The sequence below is a fragment of the Mchenga conophoros genome, linkage group LG19 (assembly GCF_057382185.1).
Source record: "Mchenga conophoros isolate Kocher_MC1m ecotype Shallow Benthic linkage group LG19, M_conophoros_male_GT1.1, whole genome shotgun sequence".
Taxonomy (NCBI): domain Eukaryota; kingdom Metazoa; phylum Chordata; class Actinopteri; order Cichliformes; family Cichlidae; genus Mchenga; species Mchenga conophoros.
In genome coordinates this window covers 17,008,000-17,033,682 of record NC_140544.1, presented here as the reverse complement: position 1 = coordinate 17,033,682, position 25,683 = coordinate 17,008,000, and the positions used below count along the sequence as shown (strand labels likewise).

The 25,683-nt window shown below is 37.7% G+C and overlaps 2 protein-coding genes across 3 annotated transcripts in view; one reads left to right on the top strand and one right to left on the bottom strand.

Annotated features, from left to right (window-relative positions):
• Positions 1 to 20,279, bottom strand: part of babam2 (BRISC and BRCA1 A complex member 2) — a 118,537-nt gene extending 98,258 nt beyond the window's left edge. Inside the window, exons 1-4 of the mRNA XM_085257765.1 lie at positions 20,175 to 20,279; positions 18,641 to 18,796; positions 16,756 to 16,832; positions 4,200 to 4,294 (exon numbers count right to left, since the gene is read on the bottom strand). Of these exons, the coding sequence (XP_085113891.1) occupies positions 4,200 to 4,294; positions 16,756 to 16,832; positions 18,641 to 18,777 (309 nt within the window). The 5' untranslated portion in view covers positions 18,778 to 18,796; positions 20,175 to 20,279. The remainder of the gene's footprint in view (positions 1 to 4,199; positions 4,295 to 16,755; positions 16,833 to 18,640; positions 18,797 to 20,174) is intronic.
• A 209-nt stretch (positions 20,280 to 20,488) lies between these two features.
• The window catches only part of rbks (ribokinase), a 53,138-nt gene continuing 47,943 nt past the window's right edge, over positions 20,489 to 25,683 (top strand). The window contains exon 1 of one of the 2 annotated variants that reach the window (XM_085256838.1): positions 20,489 to 20,561. The gene's annotated coding sequence lies outside the window, so the exon portion shown is untranslated. Of the gene's footprint in view, positions 20,562 to 20,591; positions 20,788 to 25,683 lie in introns of those variants that run through there. The other variant, XM_085256839.1, reaches the window with a different exon arrangement.

The following is a 25,683-nucleotide window of genomic DNA, read 5'->3' as shown; positions in this document are numbered from 1 at the left end:
GCAGGGAAAAACACAAGCCTAAACAGAGAAGCTAATGATACCCTTGACTGGCTGTAAACAAGAGCAATGTGTTGCTGAGACATCAGGAATTCAACCAGCCACTGACAGAGGACCTAAAATTAGCCTAATGTTTACCCCCTGGATAACAATGGCTAGAAACATAGTCCACTTGAAGTAGAACTCACAAGCACCAAGAGATATTAAGAGACAGTGTCACACAAAAATGTTTTGCTCCTTATTATAAGTGCAAAGTTATTTATTTTCATAAAAATATGTTACTCTAATGATAAGTCACAGTTTTATATATCAAAATAATATTTTTCAGATAACAATCAGTTTTAACAATCTAAATTCCCACGGCCAGACGGTAAGAGATATGAGGGGGAAATTAATGAACTCCACAGAATCGAGTTTTTTAACACTGAGAGGGGGATGTACTTACTGAAAATATAGAGGAAAAAGGAGGGAGTGGGAATCTCAGGCAGAGAAACAGACGAAGGAGGATTATGAAAGCATGAAGTGCAAAACGCAGCAAGACTATAAGTGAGAAAATAAACAAGCAGTGGGCTGCCAAGCACTGGCTCTGCGGAGGTACTTCCCCTTATGTGCACAGCTGGATTTATGAGACAGTGAGCAATACTCCCCTCACTTCTCCCAGACTCTGACACAAGCAGGGGAATTTAGCAGCTCCATGCTAGTCTGCTTCAAAAATAGCAATGGATAACTACCCAGTAGTAGCTACAGAAAAGTTTGCACATTTCCAGCTAGCCCTATTGGCATGTCTGTGTTGTGTTTACCATCATCTAATAACCCAACGCAAACATGCCAATAGAAATTACTTTTAAAGGAATCATTGTACAAGGTCAATGGTTTGATTAGTAGCAATTACCAAAGGCTGTGGAGATGACAGAATTATAGTCATATTCATTTATTTCAGAACACATTAAAAAAAAAAAAAAAAAGAAAAGAAAAAAAAAAAACGGATGCTGCACAGTAGCTGAGCATGGGCCTTATGTAGGTACTGGATCCCTGTTTGGCTTCTTCCTTTTAGGTCAGGGGTGGGCAACTCCAGGCCTTGAGGGCCGGTGTCCCTGCAGGTTTTAGATGTGTCCTTGAACCAACACAGCTGATTTAAATGGCTAAATTAGCTCCTCAACATGTCCTGAAGTTCTCCAGAGGCCTGGTAACGAACTAATCATGTGATTCAGGTGTGATGACCCAAGGTGAGATCTGAAACCTGCAGGACACCGGTCCTCGAGGCCTGGAATTGCCCACCCCAGTTTTAGGTCCTTCTCCTTGGCCTCCTCCATTACCTTTTTTTAATGTATTAGGTGTGATTGCGTTGATTGCATCCTATGTTTGGATCAAACAAAATTAATTCATCCGGTGTGTTTTGGCAAATTATTGCTGGGTTCTGTAATCATTTTTAAATTAAAAACAATAAAGCAGCACAAAAGCCAAATGGGTGCCTTGAAATTGAGAGATGATTACTCAGTTGGTTAAATATTTTTAAACAGAAAATATATTTTTGAATGTCACATACATAAACTGGGACAGTGATATCTGCTGTTACGTACAAATTAGATCTTGAATTGTTGAATGCCCCAGAAAGAACAACGCTACACTACAGTGAAAAGTTTAATGATAAAGTTTTTCTAGTGTATTGTACCCTGCTTTAGCCAGGCAAAAACATGATGACATGCACTATACAATGTGATTTACTGTGCACGAGAGACCCTAGGGTCAGAATGATATAAATTTAATCATCAGAGAGTGTATCTGTAGCTGTGTAGATGTAACCGCGCTGCCAAATTTGCTGTGGCCGTTCAGGCACGTTGTCACAATGAGGCACCCTTTTGCCATCTTGCCACAGTGCGAGTCGTTTGGCCTAATATTTTCCTTTAGTTGCCTCAGGAAGTAACAGTAAAACTAGGCTCCAATAGTTTGACCCTGGGGGATGAAATGCACAACCCTGTAAACAAGGAGCATGCCCCCGACTGCGCTCCTGATCCAACAAACCCTCTTCATCTCAGAGCCATGGGCTCTGATAACAGTGGCACAGTGGAAAATTAGTACACTGACCATAATACTTCACGGCATGCCCTGGCACCTGTGAAGCTCAGCCCACATATCAAGGCATTTGCTTGTCTCAAACTGCTCTGTAGCTATAACAGCTGTTTGGTAGTAGACATTCCATGCTCTACCTGGCTAGGTAATAATAATATTACTAATAATAATAAACTTTATTTGTACAGAACTTTATATATATATATATATATATATATATATATATTAGATAGAAAATAACATAAAAAGACAAAATATTAGACTATCCAAACACAGGAAATTAGATTGGTGTAATTATTCCACAATGTAATTTAGGAATGACATGCTAAACCAGTGACCAATCGAGCTGAGATAGAACTCCTAACTGTTTAATCAGCTTAACAATGTAAATATGAAAATTTCTACTTTTGCCATGTTTAACATACATTTTCATTTGTTTACAACTAAGTTGGCTGTTATAAGTTTATGTCAGAAAAGAAAAAACCTACAGAAAAAAATACTACAGACATTCACTCAAAAGTATGCTAATTATACAGAGTAGACTGTACAGTATGCTCTATGGGAAATTAGCTGCAACACTTCTGTTTGGAAGGAACAGCCAATGAGAAGAAAGCTGGTTTTAAGTGACAATGCCATTAAAAAAGCAAGGAAATGGGTTTCAGACAGAGCACAAATTGAGAAACTGCACCAAGGGCAGTATAGTATGATGAAATATTATTTTGAACTGTAACTCAAGCTCCTCAAGTAGGGTCCAGTATTAAAAAGCTAAAGTTAAAAAAGTTTAAACTTTAAACACTACCCATACTTTTATTCTGTTCATCTGCACACAGCGATTTAAGTGGGAGAAACATTTTATCACTCATCCCAGTGACCTAAGAAGTGATGAAACTTTTCTCCCACTGAAAATGCTACCATGCTGACAGAATCAACGTTTTGGGATTTCCTTACTTGGCTGATTGAGCACAGATCAAGACAACTTTAAACACTGCAGCTGCCATTGCCATAACTGAGGAAATAGAGCCTTTATAAACATTATCAGGATTTTTGCAGATTAGTGCAGTACAGTGATTCTTTACCATCATTACCCATTCTTTGCTCCAAGCCAGCGATCTTTGGGAAGACATAAGCAGCTTTTGTCGCTTGTATTTTAGTTTCTGAGAAATCTTTTAATGTTTGGGCGACAGAAATTTTAAACTTTCTGGTTTAATTGTGAAACCTTTAAGAATACATGTGCTGTAAAGCGCTCTTTCTGTAAAGTTACCCCATGACAGTAAGTCTGACCAAGTATTCATTTGTATCTTTCAAAATCCTTTGGGATTTACTGGAACTTACAGTGATGATGCAATTTTGTGGTGCTTTTATTAATATGCAAAACAAACAACCACACCTCATCTGAAACTACACAATGCTGATGCAATCTGTCCTTGAAAACCAGTTCTCCTGCTAGGCTCAAAACCGTTTGCAGCTGTCCACATACTTCTGTGTTGACATTGTATGGTTAAAAAAGAAAAAATGACTTCTTGGAACCATTTTCAAAGAGGAAAATTAATGACAATTAAACAAAACATGACTGAACAAATACCAAGAATGTCCAGGTAAATTTCCAGGAAGAAGAGCATTCACATGAATCTAATAAAACTTTAAATTACATTTTGTCCATCTAAAAAGAAGTACTCTCTTTATGAAAAAGGGCACATTATAAACATGGACAGTACATTTTCATTTGTTCAGACTAGCTGTCCAGTGAATCACAGATTCACAGAGATGATCAGATGTACAGATAAACAGCAAGTCAAAACAATTATAAGAAGTGTAATCACTACAACAGCTAAGGCTCAAGATCCACAGAAAATGCATAGTGTTTGTTTGCTTTTCTAAAATTTAGATGTACTATGAACTAAACCTCTCCTGGCCACTTCAGTCAATAAGGTTGTGACCATCCACCATTTGAAGAAAATGGGTCCTATATTTGACATGCAGAATTAATAAAAATGAATCAGAGGTGGATTTAGCAAATGCATGTTGTGGTGTGGAGCAGATGTGGTGATAAAGACTGTACTCACTGGAAAATTATATATATAAAAAAACCCTTTCCCTCTATTAAACATTTCACATTCTTCCATTCTACTCACTGGTAGTTCAGAGGGTTCAGGGAGAAACTCAGCATCTTCTCCAAAAATAAAATCTGGAGGCAATTCTGGATAGCGTGCATTGAAAATGATATCCCCTGCAAGAAAAGAGAAGAACGCGTTATTACTCGCTTTATTACAACAAATCTGAAATGTTTGCTTGTATTGCAGTAAGTGTTGTAAACAGCCACAATTTACCAAGGAAGTGAGTGAGCTTTGATCACATATAAGATCATTTCCATTCAGTTTTAATCAAAGTTGACTTGCTCTAAACAAATAATTAAAAAAGAAAAAAAAATGCATCAATCTTCTATATTCTGTCTGGTATTAAGAAATGAAAGTATTTTTGAAGCATTACTGAAACCAGGAAATTGTGGTGGTTGTGTGGTTTTACTAGTTGCACTAAGCACACAAAGTGCATTTAAGCTCTAGCGTCTTGTAGTTTAAGTGCCTTAAATAAGAACATTTCACATGCACCCTTGCAACCATTAAAAACCTTGGCACACCAGCACATTAGCAAAAGTTTTAAGATTATGCATTTTAATTGCATATTTAATTTAAATCCCATATCATGTACCCCATATGGTAAACCACACACTAAAAAAAACTTCAGGCAATACATCATCTTAAGTTGTTTTTTTTTTTTCTTTTGGTAAATGACAACCGGCTGAATGACAGTGCAAGCTGAATGACACATCCCATATTAAAAATAGCAATTACTTGTAATAATAACTCTATATTAAACATGTTTTGGTGCGTGATTAGCAACCTGCAACCCTGAGGCTAAAATATACAGTTCCCTTAATTCCTATGGGGACTGACTTTAAAAATGAGCCAATCCCTAGAAACTCTCATGTTAAAATGTTCAATTTTACAGGACAAATAAGAATAAACATCTTCACAGCCTGCTGCAAAACACTATTTTGAACTTTATGGTTAGTTTACCCATTTATATGGGATTTTCCTTAAACTTAAAATTGGGGCATAGCAGCTTTGATTGACAGGTGTGTTGGTATGGCCAGCTGTAGTGGATAGCTTTTGTGTTTGAGCCTTCAAATAATTTTAATGCAACTATCTGAAAGCAGTTTACTCTTCTGGCACGTGTAGTAACACATCATTAATGTAGTTGGTATTTCAGTTTTGGTGAGTGGCATTCTTCTTCTATACATGTTCTTTGGTGATTACCACTCTTAATGAGCAAAGGCAAGGCAACTTTCAAATGTACAGTAAGAAGAGAATCACTCTGCACACTCCTGTCCTATTACAATGATTACCTCAGATACCCACTGCACTCATTGTGTCACAGCTTTGCTATTCTACCGTGAAGCTACAGAAAACACCTACAAGTATACAATTAACCTTTAGACACATGAACTTAAAAAAAAACAAACTTTAAATATTACTCATATAACCAGTAGAATAAATGTAGGTGCACACAACAGCAATAAATTCTAGATTTAAAAAAAGATTATTTTTGCTTAAAGTAAAAAGGGAGAAAAACAAAATATTTCAGTAAAAAACATTATGTTTCATTTTTCTGAACTTATAGCGTTATATTCATCTTCTTTTGCCTGCTCCATTTCTAACTTTGCATGCAAACTTGCTCCACCCGAGCTGACGTCCATCTGACATACAAATCTTGCTGTTTCTCCTGGTAACTCCAAATGAAACTCTAAGCATCTTCATCTCTTCCAGCTTCCTGTCTTTTTGGCTACGTTCACACTGCAGGTCTTAATGCCCAATTCCGATTTTTTGATCAAATCCGATTTTTTTGTCTGCTTGTTCACACTACAAATAAAATGTGACAGCAAACGCGCTCTAGTGTGAACCCTCAAAGCGGCCCGCATGCGCAAAAGAAGACGTCACACACAACGTGCTCCGTTTAGACCCAGACCAAACAGTATTGTTTGACTGATGGCCCTTAATATACAGACTTTGGATTTTACGTTTCCCAATTTTTGCTTTAAGTTATTTTGTTATTTACATAATAATGTAAATAACCTAATAATTATCCTTATTGCTGTTTTAGAGAGGAGCGGTGCTTCAAAGGATAGTTGCAGATTTCTGTCAGAATCTGCAGATTATACAGTACAAATAAAATGTTCACGTTGTCTTCTCAACAGTTTCCCTAACATCTACACTGGATGGCCAGGAAGCATTCGCGATGTCTTCTCGGGCGCTTCTCCGGCACTGATAATTGGCGTCTGTCTTGTGTCACTGACGTAAAAGACGGATTTAATGCGACATGACCGTTCAAGCAGCAGTCGCTTTCTAAAACATCAGATATGTATCGGATTCAGGACCACATACGAAAGTGACCCAGATCGGATTTGAAAATATCGGATTTGTGCCGTTCACACTGACATACCATGATCGCATATGGGTCGCATAGGGTCAAAAAAAATTGGATTTGATGCGCTTTCGCCTGCAGTGTTCTGCCACGAACTCCAAACCATACATCACTGCAAGTTTTGCTTCTGTCTTGTAAAGCTTCCCTTTCAGTCTTGCAGCAATCCTTCTGTCACTCTGTCCACACCACCCTGCCTGTACTCTTCTTCACCTCTCATGGCCTGACCACTGCTTTGGATGGTTGACCCCACATATTTACTGTAAACTACATTACCATATTCAAACTCTTTGGGTTCATTATGTCTTATACATGTACTCGCCCATTTTCTGTTTAATAACTTTATTTAAAATTATTACTAACATATTGAGATAAAATTATAAAAGTATAAGCGCACACTGGAAATGGCCCTCACTGAGGGCTCACATAACAAAGCTTGGTTCACAATGTTCTTAAATTACGTTACACAACTCTATTTCTGTGCTGCAAGACGTCCTGTTCTGCTTTTTTTTTTTTTTTGTTCCACGCAGCAACAGCAAGAAGAGGCAAACACACACATGTGGAAGTATTTTTCCAGTGGAGAAGAGTCAAACGAGGAAACGAGAGGTTGTGTCGTAAACCAGCTCCAAACCACTGGAAGCTTGACAGAAAAACTGCTGGCGTGGTTCCAGAGGGAAATGGAGGTCTTGGAAGAGCAGACTTCACAGGTTATAGAGGCTTTTGTATGATGTTTTCTTCATACATCCTTAGACAGCAAGAAGAAGCTTCACTCAAACGTGACTGCATAATGCACCTTCTCTCCAAATCTTATTCAGACAGACGTTTTATTGAAGTCAGAAGGGTACAATGTGTACAACTACAAAGCAGTACCAGCCATGTCGGTCACGTGGAAGAGGCTGGGTTTATATTGATAGTGATTAGCTGTGTACAGAGTGTGCCATGCCAAGCAGATCCATAGACCAATCTGCAGCTCTGCATCTTTGATTAGACAAACCTCTTTCCTGAGGCCAAAGCACAGGAAAGTATAACAGCTGCGTGCCACGCCAGAATACCCGTGCCAGTTTTCTTGTTCTTTGTTCAGATTGCTGCTTTCTGTCTCCATTAATTTCTGTTTAACTTTAAATACAATTCAAACAAAAATGAAATATAAATGAACAAAGTGGTGAAGGTGTTAGGGGACACGGGGTCATCCATGAGAGAATAAGGTCGAGTTGGACTATGGCAAATACTGGTCACTCTACATTCCTGTCATCACCTATGGCCGCCAACTGTGGCTAGTGAAAAAAAGAACATGATGACTGAAGATATAATCAAAGGAAAAAGGAGCTTCCTATTGACGAGCTCAGTCATGTAGGAAGACCTCAAAACAGAGGAGCTGCTGCTCCTCCATACTGAAAGAAGTCAACTGGTGGTTCTGATATCTGAGTAGGATGCCCTCTGGATGCCTCCTTAGTGACATGCATCAGGCATGTGCATTTCATGGGAGACTGAGCCAGACCAGAGACACAGTGGTGACATAACGTCTCTCAGCTGATTTGTGAATGCTTTGCTGTCCGCTCAAAAAATATGTATTTTTTTCACAACATAGTCATTTTTTCCTTCATTTTCATACTATAAGTTTCATTTTTACACACATTTTTCAAGAAGGTTCAAGAAGGAGTTTGGGTTTAAATAAAACCTTTCATACATTTCAAGTCATGCACATAATCACCAGAGGGTTACTTCATCAATCAATCAGTGATTACTCTGTTATGGCGAATTGGGTCCATGGCACAGCATTTTGGGGGAATTCTGGTGAAAAAATGTTTTGTGGACTAACGAAGCTGACATTAAATAACCTGGGAAGGAAGCCAACAACATGTATGATCTAAACATATCACTACATACCGCTATGAAAACATCATTATGACAGCAAAGTATGGTTCCAGGCTGCTTAGCTGGCTCTGGATATCGTTAACTCCCCACCATCAGCTAGAAAACTAATCCCCAGATATCTGACATTTATGCCAGAAATCATCATAGAAAGGGGACCTCTTCTGCTTATTTCTAGCCCCACAGTTTTATTCCTTACTCCACTAGAGTAGCTTTGCATGAGTCCTAGTTCAAAATAATCATTATTTCATACTGGGCATTCGCACGGCCACTTAGTTTGTCTGAAAGGAATAACCCCATCTTTATGACATCATACAGAACCGAGTGCGGAGAAAACAGTCTAAACAGTCTGTCTAGAACAGTTTAAACACAGTGTTTAATGCACAGGTTACTTGTATATACTCTGACCTGATTATCTTTAACTTTGGACATGTTTAATTTGAGCAACCAACACTGGAACCGAATAAATATCAGAGAAAATAAGGAAAAGAAAGGGCTCATTTAGTTTTTTTTCCACCTGCACTGGGACTGTTTAAACTTTCAAGCAACAGAGTAGGGTTATTTAAGAGCTGAGCTGTATATATGTGCCTTTCTGATAATTGCAAAAAATGTTTTCTACAAGGAACTTGTCAATCTGCTGCTCCTACAGCTTTTAACTTTTTTTTTTACCTCTGAAATATATGTATGTTTTTAACTTGTGATTCTCGTTACAACATGTTTTGCAGTGAACCACATCTAACAGAGCTAGAATAGCAAGATATATAGCTGCACAAGCCTCGGGGCTAACCCTGACTTTTCTGAATAAAAATGATTAAAAATCATAATTAATGACATTTCAGCATTTCAGAATATTAGACTATACAAACAAAACAGTCTAGGTATAACAAACATAGGCATTAAAATAAAGCATACCTGTATAATATATAAATGACCTCCAGTTATTTCAGTTAATAAAGTAGTGTAATCCATCCATCTGAGGGTTAAAGGGTGTGTTCAATAAAAACACAAATGCATAATTATGGGTGTGTTTGTGTATACTTGGGGCTTAAATGAAGATGACATTTTAAATCACATTTTAAAAACTGAATAATGCAGAAAACCTTGTCATGCCAAAGGATTCATGTTCAAGGTTCCTCCTATGACTTTATTTAACTTTGAAGAAGTCTATATCTTGTACCACTATGTGCCTTTATTGCTGGCTTGTTGGGGTTGCGGATATGTCATGTTTTTTTTTTTAACTTCTGTTTCTCGAGAGACAATCCTTTAACGTCACTAAAATATAAGTTAAAGCAAAACAATCCATGAGTCTAGCCGCAACATCTTTATATAGCTCATAACCATTTCTGCCAGAACAGTTCTTTTTTTGCAGATTATGCAAAATAAGAAAAACCTACTTCCTCTGTCTGGAGAAAATGTGGCCTTGCCAGGAGAACAAAATAGTAACTATGATCAAACTTAAGATGCGCACTGCGGAACTTTTTGTACATGAAATCTTGACAAATTGATAAATACAATATCAGTCTTTCCACAAATGTGGACCCCTTTTATTTATTACTAGGAGTTGCACAATAAGGGGACTCCTAATAATGCTTTGAAAACAACTCTAAAATGTGTAGGCATCTGTTCATAAGTTGATAAGTCGTCAGCCACAGCTTCACCAATCAAGCTGACATATCTGGCTTGTGTTATGTCTGTATCTTTGAAGTGGGTGAGAATATCAGCTGTAAAACCTGTTGAGAGATTTGGATCAATGTGAATGCAAAAAATATTCAAGTTATCCTGATAACTATGTTTTTTTACAAGATCTGTTACTTCAACGCATTTAATTTGTTAGGCTCCCGTAAAACTTTGGAGGCTCCAGTCACAGTCAATGCAAGCAAGCACCAATAAGTTTTGAATTTACCATCACTATCACACTGACTGATTTTCTCCCTCGGGCTCTGGGGAGAAAGCTTGTGATGTGGCGATTTGATTGAGAAGTGAGCGGCTCTTCCAGTAAACGCTCAGTGGCACAAATAGCAGCATGTTTTATTGGTGTTATTTCATTACCATCATGAGAAAAATTGCCATCTTGTTTTTGTAGTTAAGAAATTCCTGTGGTTGCCTTTGGTCTTAGTGCCTGCTCAGTAGCCGCAATTATAAAACCCACCTATGGCACTGTGTATTAAAGTGACACACAATGTTTACGAGGCAATTTTACTTGCAAGCCCAACCAAACTGACTAAAAGTCTTCCACATCATTTTAATTTCAATTAGATTTTTGGTTTTATATAATGTCAGTTCACAACAGGGGCTAAATATCACTAAAAGAGAGAACCCCAGTGACTTGATAGTGAGGAGGACAAACTCCCTTCTAACAGTTAGAGACCTCTGGCAGAACCGGACTCAGGGAGAAGCAGCCATCAGACTCCTTTTCCTCTCATCAGAGGAATGGGAGGGAAAAGAAGGGAAAATTAAGGAGCATAAAGAGAAAAACAGCAAACTTTGAGAGAGAAGAGAAACTAATGAGTAGGATTTGGAATCTCCCAATGTAACTTCAGGTAACTCTGGGTTTACTGGATTATGAAGGGGGTTCACTTCCTATTGGGCCAGGATAACTTAGGTACAGACCAGTTCTCTTCTGGAGCAGCTTATACTCAAGATAAGAGACCAAGATGTACAAAATCACTACATCAAAATACGCACTTAGCTTTCATGTTGCATCTGTTCAACTGCTCGCCAACTTAAATGTCTAATGAGCCAATCAAGGCAACAACTTGCAGGCATAGTTGAGATTGCATTCTGAATTGCAAATAAGCATCAGAATGGCAACGAAAAACCATTTAGGTGACTTTAAATGCGAAAGAGGCTCGTCTGAATATTTCACAAAATGTTACTGAGCTTTTTCCACACAACCATCACTAGGATTTATATTGGATGGTTCAGAAAAGAGAAAAAATATCCAGTGAGCAGAAATATTCTGTGCAAAAATACCTTCTTGATGACACAGTTCAAAGAAGAATGGGAAGACTGCTTTGAGGTGACAGTAAGTAACTCAAATAACCACTCATTACAACCAAGGTATGCAGAAGAGCACCTCTCAATGCATCGAACCTTGAATCAGATGGTCTACAACAGCAGACGACCACACTCCTGTCAGCTAAAAACAGGAAACTGAGGCAACAATTCATATTGGCTCAACAAAATTGGACAGTAGAAGAAACTCTTGCCTGGTCTAATGAATCTTTATTTCTGCTGCAACATTGGAACAGCAGGGTCCAAATAATTTGTGTAAACATTACAGTATGGCTCCATCCTGCCTTAAATCAACAGTTCAGGATGGTGCTGGTTGTGTAATGGTGTGAGGGATAGATTTTGGCACACGTTTGGGCCTCTTAGTACCAGGTGAACGCTACTTAAATATCACAATCTGAGTATTATTGTTCATCTCCTTGTGGCCATAGTGTACCCATCTTTCTGATGGCTCCTTGCCATTACTGTACTTAAACGGCCTCCACAGTCACCAGAACTTAATCCTATTTTTGGAATGTGGTGGCACAGGAGATTCACACCATGCATTTGCAGCCATTGTCACTGTCAAAGAATGTGTCCAGCTCCTTATTGAATCTGTCCCACTACAAGCGAGGTGTACCTAAAGTAATCAGTAAGTGAATAAAGCTTTTACTGGTAAAAGCTTTATTCATATGGAAGCAATTCACCACAACAGTCAATTAAATGGGGCTTTACTGTACAGGCAAATTTGCTGTGCCAGAGTTGCAGCTGAACCCATCTTGCACGCCATTAGAATATATAAGCAACACATTAATTTAATGTAATTACACATTACATTAATTAGTATTCAATTTTCAATGCAAAAAAATGCAATTATAGTCAGATCTTCCAGTGTTTAGTACTTTGGCACTTAAACTGCACACACATTCCTACAGGATGTTTTATATTAGAATATAGCTTACAAACTGTGCAGCCTTTCCTAACACACAGTCTCACACTGCTGCTTTGAATAGCTGGTGTTATGTGTTTAACCTCTCCAGATTTTTCTAAAATTTTTTTCCTTTTGTAAAATTCACTGCTTCTCTCTTTCTTTGTAAAACTTGCTGCTCTGCTGCCAAGAGACTTCTCCATGTTTTTGATTGGTCATACGCTGCCAATTCTGTCTTTTTCATGCAAACACTGCTCATAACTCGCAGTTACACTGGGAAACCCTGGGCTGACTTGTCGAAGTGATAACCACCCTTGTGTGACTGCTTGCCCTGATTGCTGATCTTCCAACAAGTGAATCCAGATAAGGAAGAGATGTCCTGGGTTTTTTGACCTTGCTTTGTACTTACAGTCTAAATTTGAAAAAAATGCTGAGTGAATCATGGGAAGTCTCCCTGCAGTCTAAGCATATAGCAGTTTTACAGTACCTTTATTTAGCTTATGTGCATAGATATGGTTACTTTGAAAATGATATTGATATGATATCACATATTCACTGTTATGGCCTTAAATGATGTTTCACTGCCTGTTAGACAAAAGTGCAGCTTTCAACTCTAATAACGGTTGAATTACATCTTTTTCTTTTAAATAAAACTGTTCCAGTGAAGATGTTCTCTTTCCAAAGTGCAGGCCAATTGCTCTAGACACTGAATATATTAACCTGCGCACAGATGGTGGCCTGCAAATTGAAATTATGCCAGTGGTTTAGAGTATAAAGAACACTTAAATGTTTTAAGAAATGAAGTAAAAATGGGCTAAATCATGCAATCAACAAGATTAGACTTTAATCTGCTGAATTTAAGACATTATGAATGCAACTTTCAACCCATTTCACATCCAGTTTATTAATTCTAACTCCATTTTGTACACAAAACAACTCTCACTTTTTATTTAATTTTTTTTCCTTTTGTTTTTAACGTTGATTGCAAGGAACAGACCTGATAATTATAATTATTCCACAAATGACACCCTCTTGCAACCACTCGACTGATGAAATGTTTTTTTTCGAGTAGTAATTATACAGTCAGTATTGTGCTAAAAGTCTAAATGACTGGTGTATGTAAGATTCAGTGACTGGATTAGTTTTGTAAGGGCCAAAATAGCTCAACAGAAATGCAGGAAAATCAACTTTGTTAATTTGTTTTTGTGCTGGGTTCATTGCTGTAATGGTTTTGAGTGTCACTGTTAAAGTACAGGTCTAGTATTGTCTCATTGTAACTGTCATAATGACCGATAGATGTCTTCTTTAGGGATCACATATTATAGCTTGTTCAGGGCCAATACCCACAATAAAAAATGAAATAGAAATAAAATTTGCTGTCATTCCTATCCTGCTTCATTCCTATTGATTTCTATATCTTAGTGGTAAATAATCTGGATCATTGATCACGTTATTATTGCATTTGTCCTGGAATGTGTGCTTTTGCACACTGCATTTTTATGTGTTCACAAACCGCACTGTTCTTATTCAATTATTTTTCAATGTTATAAGCTTTCATGTGACTTTTTAAGCCATTATCTACAGATGCTGAATCTGTCACTTTCACATGACAGATCACTATGCATAATAAATAAGGAGCCCTGGCCCTTAATTAAAATCAACAAATAGCAGCAATTAAAGTGACAGCATCAGAGCATCTCATGACCCTCCTACGTTTAATGAGAGGCAGAACTGCTAGTTTACACCTGCTAATTTTCTTTGTTTCTTGCCCTGCTACCATTAGCTTGGTCTATTTTCCATATTTGTGCTGATAGTTTGTATTTCTTCTTCTTACTTTATGGAGGACAGCAGCATCTGTTACAGAGCCTCTGTAAAGCAGACTGCTAGTTTTTCCTGTTAGCTTAGACATTACTACTACTCCAGATAGCTTGACTGCAAGGCACCGAGGTGTAGCCTTAGCTTAGCTTTAACTTTACGTTACAGCAACAAAGTGACAAATTATTAATTAACAGTTAAGTGTAATGGGGAAACTTTGCATGCTAGTCACTGATGAAATAGAGCACTATTACGGTGCTGTAACTTAGCAGAAGCAGATGATTGTGAGGATTATTGGAACTTTAACTGTGAATCACAACCTATACTTTTACATTTTTATATTTTTTCAATTTGTGTTTTGTCTTTTTTTAAAATCACTGTACAAACATCCATTTGTGAAGGCAACTGACTCATAGTTCCCGGTCTCAAACATCTGCACTAATGCCTCCTCAGGCTGGTTGTGTTGACAAATCTAATCATTATGATCAAAGACTAAAATAAAAAGTAAACACACCAGCCACTTCATTAGGTACACCTGTTTGTTAGCATAAATATCGGCAGCTCAATGCATTTAAGCATGCAGAAATGGTGTAGAAGACCTGGTAAAGTTACAAACATAGAATGAGTTTGAAGATGGCATGGTTCCTGCTCAAATAACCAGTTCTTCCAACCAAAATAAGTACAAGAGCACCTTGTCAACCTTCAACCAGATGGGCTACAGCAGCAGAAGACCACACCGTAGGGCTGCACGATTAATCGTTAGAAAAATCGCGATCTCGATTCATACTTATGTGCGATCTCATTTCCAAATGCCAACGATTTAAAAAAAAAAAAAAAGACAACGATTGTACTGCATTTTGATCCGGGACGTACTCTGCATGAAAACAAGCGCTCACTCTTCCTGCTCAACAAATGATAAGGGCGGAGCCTTATGGTAAATGGTAAATGGCCTGCATTTGTATAGCGCTTTTCTAGTCCATAGGACCCCAAAGCGCTTTACACTACATTCAGTCATTCACCCATTCACACACACATTCACACACTGGCGATAGCAAGCTACATTGTAGCCACAGCTGCCCTGGGGCGCACTGACAGAGGCGAGGCTGCCGGACACAGGCGCCACCGGGCCCTCTGACCACCACCAGTTATACCACGTGATACAGAAGCTGTGCCATCTGATGCTAAAATTAGCAGGGAAAAAACAACGGAGTGCACTTCAGGGATGACGAGAAAGTGACAGGAGAAAATCCGTCCCGGTCAACCACCCAAACACCAATAACGGGAACCTTATACAGCGCTTCCCTATACCCATCGAACTTCCGCAGGCACAAAAAAATTACGGAGGCTTTTACTTATCACCTGACCAAAGATATGGCTCCCATCAACACTGTGCAAAACGAGGGATTTAGGAAAATGATCAACACCCTAGACAAATGCTACACAGTGCCGTCCCGCAACTACTATTGTTGCACTACCTGCTCTATACATGCAGTGTCGAGCAACGGTGGAGACGGAATTTCAAGCAGTACAACATTTTGTAGCAACAACAAAACGTGAGACATTTGTTGTTTTATGTTTATTTATTGTTTTTATGTTCAGTTTCAACTGTTACGAAGTTGATGTGCAGTTAATAAGTGCAATAAATATTTATACTGGAAAAGAAAATCGTGAGAGAATCGTGATCTCAATTCTAAGCCAAAAAATCGTGATTCTCATTTTATGCAAAATCGTGCAGCCCTACCACACCGGGTGCCACTTTTGCTAAGAACAGCAAACTGAGGCTAGAATTCACACAGGCGCACCAAAATAGTACAACAGAAGGTTGGAAATATGTTGCCTGGTCCGATGAGTCTTATTTTCTGCTGCAACATTCAGATGGTAAAGTCAGAATTTTACATAAACACGTTTTAACGTCCATTCTGCATTCAGTTCAGGCATGTAGTGGTGATATAATGGTATAGGTGTAGTTTTTTGGCACATCTTAGAACCAATTGAGCAAGAATCCAGCTCTACGGCACACTGGAATATTGTTGATGACTATGTCAACCTTTTATGAGCACAACAATTTCAGCTATTTCAAGTTCTGTTTAATTTACTTGACCATAATAACCTTGCATGCAAACACTAAAGCGTCATTGTCAAGACAGATCTCGTTGAACTTACTCTGACCCATATTGGATGAAAGTAAATGTTTCCCCTCCAATCTTTAATTAATTTTATAACATAAAATCTAAACAAAGCAGTACTGACATAAATGCAGTTTTTTGGAATGTAATGAAACCTTCATAATCTTTACTTTTTTTTTTTTTTAAGTAAACTTTTTTTACTTTAAAAAAAAACTTTGTTTGCTATTAGTTCATCACTTTCACACAGGCCAAAAATTAAGCAAGATTTCAAGCTTCTGAAGAACCTTAGCTGACTCCAAGTTCTTTATCTCACTGCTACTGCTTTATGACTTAATATGGCAAAGCAATGTTTGCTTTCCTAAAATGAATTTATCAAAACCCAACAATAAGAACAACCTATCAGCTTACTGTCAGAAGCAGAGACTGAACTCTTGTGACTAATCTGAAAATGCCAAATATGACTGTGAATCATTTACTTACATTTAAGGGTTTCTCCAGCATAGGGAATATGGAGTTTAAAGCGATCACAACAGGGACCAGGCGTCAGAGATGTACATCTGAACATGAGGGAAGATGAAAACACAGACATTCAAATCAAGTAATCAGTTAACATCAGGGATTTTTTTAGGATCAGTATAGAGATAAAACAAATATATTGCTGTTTAGGAAGAGTTTGATTATTTTTTTGACACTTTATCTTTATAGAAACAACACATACATTATTCACATTTTTACACAGTCTTGATCAAAAGTTTAAGACCACTTGAAAAATGGCAAAAATCATATTTTGCATGGTTGGATCTTAACAAAGTTCCAAGTAGAGCTTCAATATGCAACAAGAAGAAAAGGAAGGAAGACAAAACATTTTTTTGAGCATGCAATTTATTGAAAACAACACTTAAAATGAAACAGGCCGTTTTACAGGCAATCAAAAGTTTAGGACCACATGCCTTAAAAGCAAAAATCTCTCATTTCTTCTTGTTGCGTGTTGAAACTCTACTTGGGACCTTGTTAAGATCCAACCATGCGAGTTTGTTGGGGAAGAACTTGATCAACCTGCCAGTCCTGACCAAAACCTGATAGAACACCTTTGGCATCAATTAGAGCAGAGACTGTGAGCCAGGTGATCTCATTCAACATCAGTGTCTGACCTCACAAATATACTTCTGGAAGAATGGTCAAAAACTCCCATAAACACACTCCTAAACCATGTGGAAAGCCTTCCCAGAAGAGTTGAAGCTCTAAAGGGTGGGTCGAAATCATATTAAAAACTATGGATTAGGAAAGGGATGCCACACAAGTTCATATGCGTATGAAGGCAGACAAGCAATATACTTTTGCCAATATAGTGCATATGTGCACATGCAGATCTCAAATTAAAATGAATACAGAACAATTCTGAAATTACATATTATCTTAAGTCTAGTATTAAAAACTCATTAGTATAAGTTAAGCAGACAATTATTCTGCAGTGAAAACTCCACAAAACAGTATTTAATACTTTTCTTTTAGTAAAGCAAATCTCTTTGGATTTGGGGCTGTTTGTGACACAAAACAAAGAATCTTAGGCACTCTTTTTGGCTCACCGGGCCTAAAATGGACCCTGTGCATTCCCATGAAATAATCAATGTTCACTTAGTTCTCCAAGCTTTCTGAAGATCTTCCAAAGTTGAACAGTATCTGGTCTCAGTGGAAGGGTGGTTGTAAAGAATAAGTTCAAAAGCAAGGCAAACAGTGAGAAAATGCTGAGGTATGCCAAATTACACAAAAGCTGAACTGAATATTACTGACAACAGGTCCTATGGTGTAATGTATCCAAATTTGATCCTGGCAATGATATTTAACACACTGCCAAGGCAGGATAAGCACACCTGGAAAATGGAAAGCTCAGTCATGGATTGGCAACCCAAGAGCTCAGACCTCAACATTGTTGAAGCAGTGCTGGATCATCTTGACAGAAAACAAAAGGTAGCCAACATCCAGAGAAGAGCCTTGAATGTCTTTTAAGAAGCCCAGATAACTATTCTTGGGAACTGCTTACAGAAATTACGAGAAAGCTTGCCCAAGAGATTTCAGAATAGAGCTGGTCATACCAAATATTGACTTTCAAACTCATTAGAACATCACAGACAGTTTCCCCCCTTATAGACTGTATTTCCATGTATGCTTGCAGATGCTTTAATAGATCACTGCAACCATTTCCCATTTTATGAGCAACATATTAAAAAAAGTATAGTGGCGAAAAAATCTTTGCAAAAACCTTGTGGGTTGGTCCAAAACCTTTGTACAGTACTGTAACAATATTTGTCATTTAGCTCCTTTTTTCTTACAGAGATCATTTGTGTAACATGTGATTAGTCCTCACCCAGTTTTGAGATCTGTGACACGGAGGCAGTTTGTGGAATCAAGCCCCACACGGCCATTCCTCACCACACTGCACAGCAGGGGACGCAGCTCAGGTGAGATCCGGTGCAGTGCGACTTCAGGGGACATATTGTTCATTTTACCCACTGTGAGCAGTCTGTAGAGACACGATAACAGTATAGAAATGCTTTGAATTATTTTATTAAAAAGCTAATTAACACAGTAGAAAGATTAAATATTAGTATTTGGTATCGATCTGCTGCCAGTTGTTTTACCCTGTTAGAATTCTAACAAAACATAGGTCCGAATTTGTTTTTCAACGATTAACCTTAGGTCAGCCAAACCTCATCCAGTCTCTTCAACCTGCTCCCTACTTTTCTTTAGATCCAGTGAAACACAGTGAATCTCCTTCTGATCTTCTACATCTGCGCTTTCTCCCCATAAAGCCATAGTGCTACTCACTGATTACCACCTTTCTTCTTAACCTAGGTTTAACAACACTTTCCCATAGCTTCATGGTATGAAGCTACAGAGACATTGGCTTTATGCCTCTGTAGTTGCTACAGATCTGCACAATACCCTTGTTCTGTACCAGTATACTCAGATGTCTCTCACCATCCAAGACTGTGTTCAGCCATCTGGTTAACAAGTCCACTGCCCTCACTCAGAGATATAGCCATACCTCCACAGGTATGTCATCTAGACTAGCCACTTTCAACACTTCATTCTTTTCATAGCTAACCTTACTTCCTCCTTATTATTTCTCTGCACTTCCCGATTACCAACTGTCCTTCATTTGTCAACATCTACAAAGTAAAATTGAGCCTTGTAATCAACGAAGTAGTATAAATAAAGACAATTGTTTCATTATTATCCTTTTTAAACTACAAACTTTAACTATGATTAAATATGCATTTTTTCATCATAATTTAAAAAAAAAAAACTATTTCCCCCTTTCCATATAAGTCAAAGGCAATAAATACATATATCGAAAGTTTTTTTTCACTCCCTATAGCTTTCCAAAAATGCAATATCGCTGGCTTTACTTTTCAGCTATCATTTCCTGGTATTATAGAAATGTTTTCCCCTTCCTGTTTTAAAATTGCTACCTTTCTATCCAACTTTTTCTGAAAAATACAGATTTTAAGAGAAGAATAAAGCACAGTAACACAATATCCACAAAACATTTCTTAAAAGTTTAGTGTTAATATAAAAACATTAGAAGGAAGCTGGTTTAGTTGCAACACTGGAAGCTTCCTTTCGCACTATAAGCACACATGGAAAACACATATTACATATAATGTTGTAACATTTTAACGTTCTAATTTGGTGATACATTGAATGCGTTAAGGGTAAATTAGTGTTTATGCCACAGTTTGTAATTCAGATGCTCATAGGTTTGGCATCGTTAGCCACTGTTAGCTTAGCTCATACTTATGCGTCAAATTAACACGATTTAAACGTATAGCGTCCTCAAAACCTCCCCTGCCCATTTCCGTCCATTTCAATACAGCCTGCGGCGGGTGTGTGAGTACCTGAGAGAGATAGAAGTCTTTAAATTTCAGGGTAAAGTCCAATGTTTACTTCATACTCTGATCAATTTCCCCGGTTCATATTGTTATTGGGTCCTTGTGATAGCCCCACAGTTAGGTGCCTCTCATAATGCCTGTGGGTAAATTTACTTTCATTCTCTTGCAGGAGCCGAATTTCCTCGTGATATATTACCTATGGCGCGGTTTTGTTTGGTATTTTTATATCTTAACGCTGTCAAATAAATCTAAACGTTTATTCATTAATAAAATGACAGTGGTTGATCTGGCAATAGCGATAACGCCAGGGACCTGTCACCGTGCACTTTGACCTTGGACTTTAAGTAGTGGGTATTCAGTTTTACAATCCGCAGGAGATTATTTGAATTCCAGGTAATTTAACACACTTCATTTTACTTTGGAGGTTGTCTAATTGATCCGGGTCATGATCTTTTAGTTTTTTGATCGGTTTATTCCTCAAATACTTGAGGTGTCAGAGTATTTGGCTGCATATGTAATGACATGTACTAAGAGTTTACAGTACACCAATAATACAAGATATTTGGGCTTGTACACGACATTACCATATGCTAAAATGGATAAAGAGAACAATTAACAAGTAAGTACAGTAAAGTACGTGCATTTCTAATATGTGAATAAATTACCATAAAAGAAAAGATTTTATGATACTGAGCTTTTAAAAGATTAAGGTTGACTTAATGGTTCTTTTAGTTATTTTCCTAAGCTTGAGTTATACTGGATCATTGAATTTGATACCAGTTTTAAACCATTATTCATGATATACTTGGATCAGCTACAACTATTAAAATCACCTACCTAAAAATTATCTTCCCTCTCCACCACCATTACAACTGCCATCATCACCGAGGCCTAGATATAGGATCTCTGGAGGGCTCCTACAGTTTTTGAGATTGAGACTTGCGAACAGATTGTAGGGTTTTCAGTTCTGGATCGTGGGAGCTGCAGATTTTGTCAAGCCCTTCAGAGCCTTTTGTGTTCCTCCAGCAGTTCTTGAGCAGGTTTTGCTAAACGTATAGGGATGGATTCAGCTTGTTCCAGTTTCAGTCCGATGCAGATACTTTGACTTAAGGCAGCGATACCATTGTTAAAATAAAAATGATTTCTGCTTTTTTTAATATAGCAAATTTCATTACACATAAACTCAATATATTTACCATAAAAGCTAAAAACTATGTAAGTCGACAATGTCTTGAGGGGATAAAAACAACAAAATAAAATACTAGTTAACACACATGTGCGCATATACACACACAGACACAGCTGTCAAGTGCAAACCTACAAGAATAAAAAAGTTTTAAGTATGTTTTTCAGTGTAGACACAGATATAATTGATCTCAGTTTAGCAGGAAGCTAGTTACAAAGAACAGGATTACAGTAACAATAATATTAATATTAATAATTCAGGGAACCATTAAAAGATGTCCTGAGATGTCTAACAAGGTTTTAGACACTGATCAAGTCAGAGATGTTCCACTGAGTAATCATCACTTTGACTGACGCTGGAAATTATCCTTTTTTTATATGCAAGTACACACTGATTTCCTAACTTTATAAAATAAAATGTAAGAAATGTACCAAAGATAATACATTACAGCAGGATAAAAAATAATTAAAATATTCATATCTAGTCTCCTATCAGTTCATTGTGAGAACTATTTCTTCAGACTGCTGTCATTTATATTCAATGTACTCTAGTTTATCCTTTCCTGGTCTCACAGTTTCACTGAGTCCACCTCCTTCGACTGCTCCTTACACACACATTGGGCTGACAAGAAACGTGCGATGTGAAAATATATTAATGGAGTGAAACAAAACGTCACCGGTGTTACTGTAAGTGCAGTAAAAGCTTCCAAACAACAACAGAAGATAACAACAGTGACAGCGAGTAAGCTAAGAAAATATTCTTGGAAGTTTTTAGTAATTTCTGCTCTCTTGACCACAGTTTGTGGTTAAACTAAAAGCTTTTGCAAATATCAAAATGAAAAATGTTGATGTAGGTAGAGTCCAATGCTTCCAAGCTGCTGAGGCTTTGTTGTCATCTTCCTCCATCCTATGTTAGTCTTCCCACCAGTTATCAGTGCACTGCTTCCATCAGATGGTGAATTAAACACAGAACAATATAGAACTCAATTAAGTGGATCAGTCATAGTCCATCTTATTGTCACTGATATGCAATTTAAATATTGGATCAGTGCAAAGTATAATCAAACACAGTCAATCTTTTTTAATACATTTCCAGCAGTGTATTTCACAATCCACTTACAACACCATTGTGCGTGTTCTCCGCAACAAACAAGCAGACCTACTCTGAATTACAGTTTTTAAAGAAAATGTTTGTTTTGTTGCTTATTAAACAAAGCCGACTGCAATACTTCTATATATGTAACAGGCTACCATTGGCTGATAATATTAGTCATTTGATATATTGGTTGATTATTGTCTTTGAAGTTGACCTTTATCTCGAGCTTGAACGATATGGTAAAAAATACACTACATACACCCCCACTAATATTTGGTTAAATATGCTTTAGCAAGTTGCACCTCAACCAAATGCTTTTGGTAGCCATCAACAAGCTTCTGGCATAATTTAAAGATAATCCTCAAGGCTTCATTTTTGGCTCCAAGAGACCTTTCCAACTCGTGTAAATTTACAATTCTTCTTCTTAGAGCTTCACAGACTTCTGAGATCTTCATAAAGTTACCATGATATCCATGCTCATGAACCATGAACTTTTGACCAAAACTGTATAACCTGGTGTAATTTGCTGGGGATGGATTGGAGGAATTTCTAGCCTATCACAATAGGAGCTCGCTGCTCCTGCATTTTTTTTTTGCCCTCCACTTACTGATTTTTAGCAGGGCAACTTTAAATGGTCTGTTTTGCAAACAGCACTAAAATAAAAATGGAAATTCAATGCCAGCACTCCTGCCGCAGTAGAAATGACACCACATATGGTGGGTCATCCTGGCCCCTTTCCAAATCTGCATTGATCCATGCATGACTATTAATTTACCATCAAGCTCCAACAGTGACTCCAACCAAGTTCCAACTACTGCTAGCTAAATAAAAAAAAAAAAGAAGAAAAGCATTCAGATTAGCAGGTCATTATATTATATAGAAGCCTCAACAAAAAAGATCTACAAATATTAATACTAAGGTTCAAGGTTGGCTAATAAGTACCTCTCTTCAAGGGTACAGCCCTTTATTTTAGCTTTAGTGACAAGCTGTTGTAACACTAAAAGTGCAGTAAAGGTTTTTGGTTTCTGAGAGTGTATTTAGCATGGAGTGAACATGTGAAAGACCTGAAATATGTCATTTCTTGTGCAAACAGAACAACCCTAACTTGCAAAATAAAAATGAAAGGTGATCACAAAGGCATAGAAATTATATCAGTGCACCGGGCGAGACCGTATGAGGGCAGTTTTGTCTGATTCACCACTGGGAATTTCCACCTTCCTGGGAGTGATTCACAGTCAGTCTCAAAGCATCCAGAAAAAACAGCCCCCCCCCAAGAAATATGTTGAGCCAAAGTACTCTGGTGAAATTGTTTACTAGTTCAACTCTCAGCTTGAAGTTGGTCTAACTTAAGTGGTTAGGAGGTTATGACACCGGGAATTGAAATAAAAAAAATGCAGCTAGCGTTTGTGTGTGGGTAGAGCTGGAAAAAGTGTCTATAATCTGAACGTATCTGAACATTTGTTATACAGATATAGTCATATCATTGCCATAAAAATAGTTTCCAGTTAAGCCAGACACTGGGAAGAATGCAGGCTCACAAGGGTTTTTACAGTTGATCCAAAAGTTTTTTCTTTGGGATTTTGTTTGCAGTTCAGTCTAAAACCAGAGTTAACAAAGTGCAGACTTTGTATCATTTTATGCAACCTGACACACAGTTACAAGACAAGAGTGCAATATTATACCTTTAATCATCTATAGGTTCATGTAGTGTGTTAATAATATAGCAAAACAGACAGAACTTTCAGTTTTATCTCTTATATTAGCTTGGATTTCTAAACTATTTACTAGCAAAAAAATGGAATATTACCCGCAAAACACAAAGCATCGTCCTCCATAGCTGAAAACTGAAGCCAACACAGAAACACCAAAAGCTGAAGTTTCTTCTAATGGTTACTGGAAGCTGATTTTAAAACTTAGTTAATCTCCATAGACTCACATATGCAATTTTAAAAGAGAAATAACAAATTTATAGCCTACTACAAAAAGCAGTCGTTATCTCTATAGCTAATTTCCTTCTTCATGGCAGCTGTACGTAGAGTGATTTTTTTTATAACTCAACTGCTCAGATTTTGGTAAAGCTTAAAATTGAGGGTGCTGTCACTGAGAAGTGGCTGTATCTGCTAAGGCCCCAGTCACACAGGCCTAGACCAGTCAGCAACCACCAGTTTCTAGAGAAAATGTGTATTACTCAACTGTTTGCCTAGTGGTCCCTGGAGGTTGTTGGCATATGCCAAATGACATCGGTTACAAAAGAGGAGCACTTGTTGTGATTGCTTTGGTTGTTAGCAGATTGTCTAAGTCACCCATAGTTTGCATGGTGCAGACCTTTCTGCAAATATTGCCATTTACTCTCTGAAGTGTACAAAATGTGCAGGTTTTATTTTGAAGGTGAATACTGACCATTCTGTGTTATACTTTCCACAGTTCCACTACCACTTGGCAAGTATTTTACAAGAGTTTGCAGGCATGTCGGTGTCTGTTGTGCAACCTCATAGTGACCAAAGCAATCAAAGATGTTTTTGAATCTACACTTTTTACCTCTTTCCAACCAATTTCAAACTAGTGACTACCAGCAAACTCCAGTAACTGGAACGTGCATTTTTCCCCTGTGTCCCATTTTTGCCAGATTGTTGCTGATTAGCCTCAAGACCTGTGTGACTGAGACCTAACTGTCTTCTAGGTTTTCACCTTAGCTAATTGTCACGAACAGTTAGGGATCTCTAGACCATGCTTGGGACTGCTGGTGCCTTTTTGAGTATTTTATTTATAATTATCTGAAAAATAATTACAGTAACATGATTTATTGTGTGGCTATTTTTACCAGCAGATGGTCTATTCCAGGGGTCGGCAACATGCGGCTCCGGAGCCGCATGTTGCTCTTTAGTCCTTATAGTGCGGCTCCGTGTGGTTTGGGAAAATAAATTAGAAGTATTTAGCTGAAGTGTATTTTATTTATGTTAGTTATTTTTTAACTTGTAGTTCTAAATTGGAAGATTATTGTGATATTGAAATATAAAAATAAAATTATATTCTATTATTTTTTCATCGCTCTAAATAAGCGTCACACTCGCGGAAGCCGGTGTACCCGCCGAAACGCCGTGCATATATCAAGACTTTCAGCCTCAGGTAGGCCAATTATGGACCTTCGGATCCACATTATGTCACCACCGTGAACTATGTTAAAAACAAACACCGCTCACGCCTCACAGATGACAGCGTACAGTCCTGGGTAAA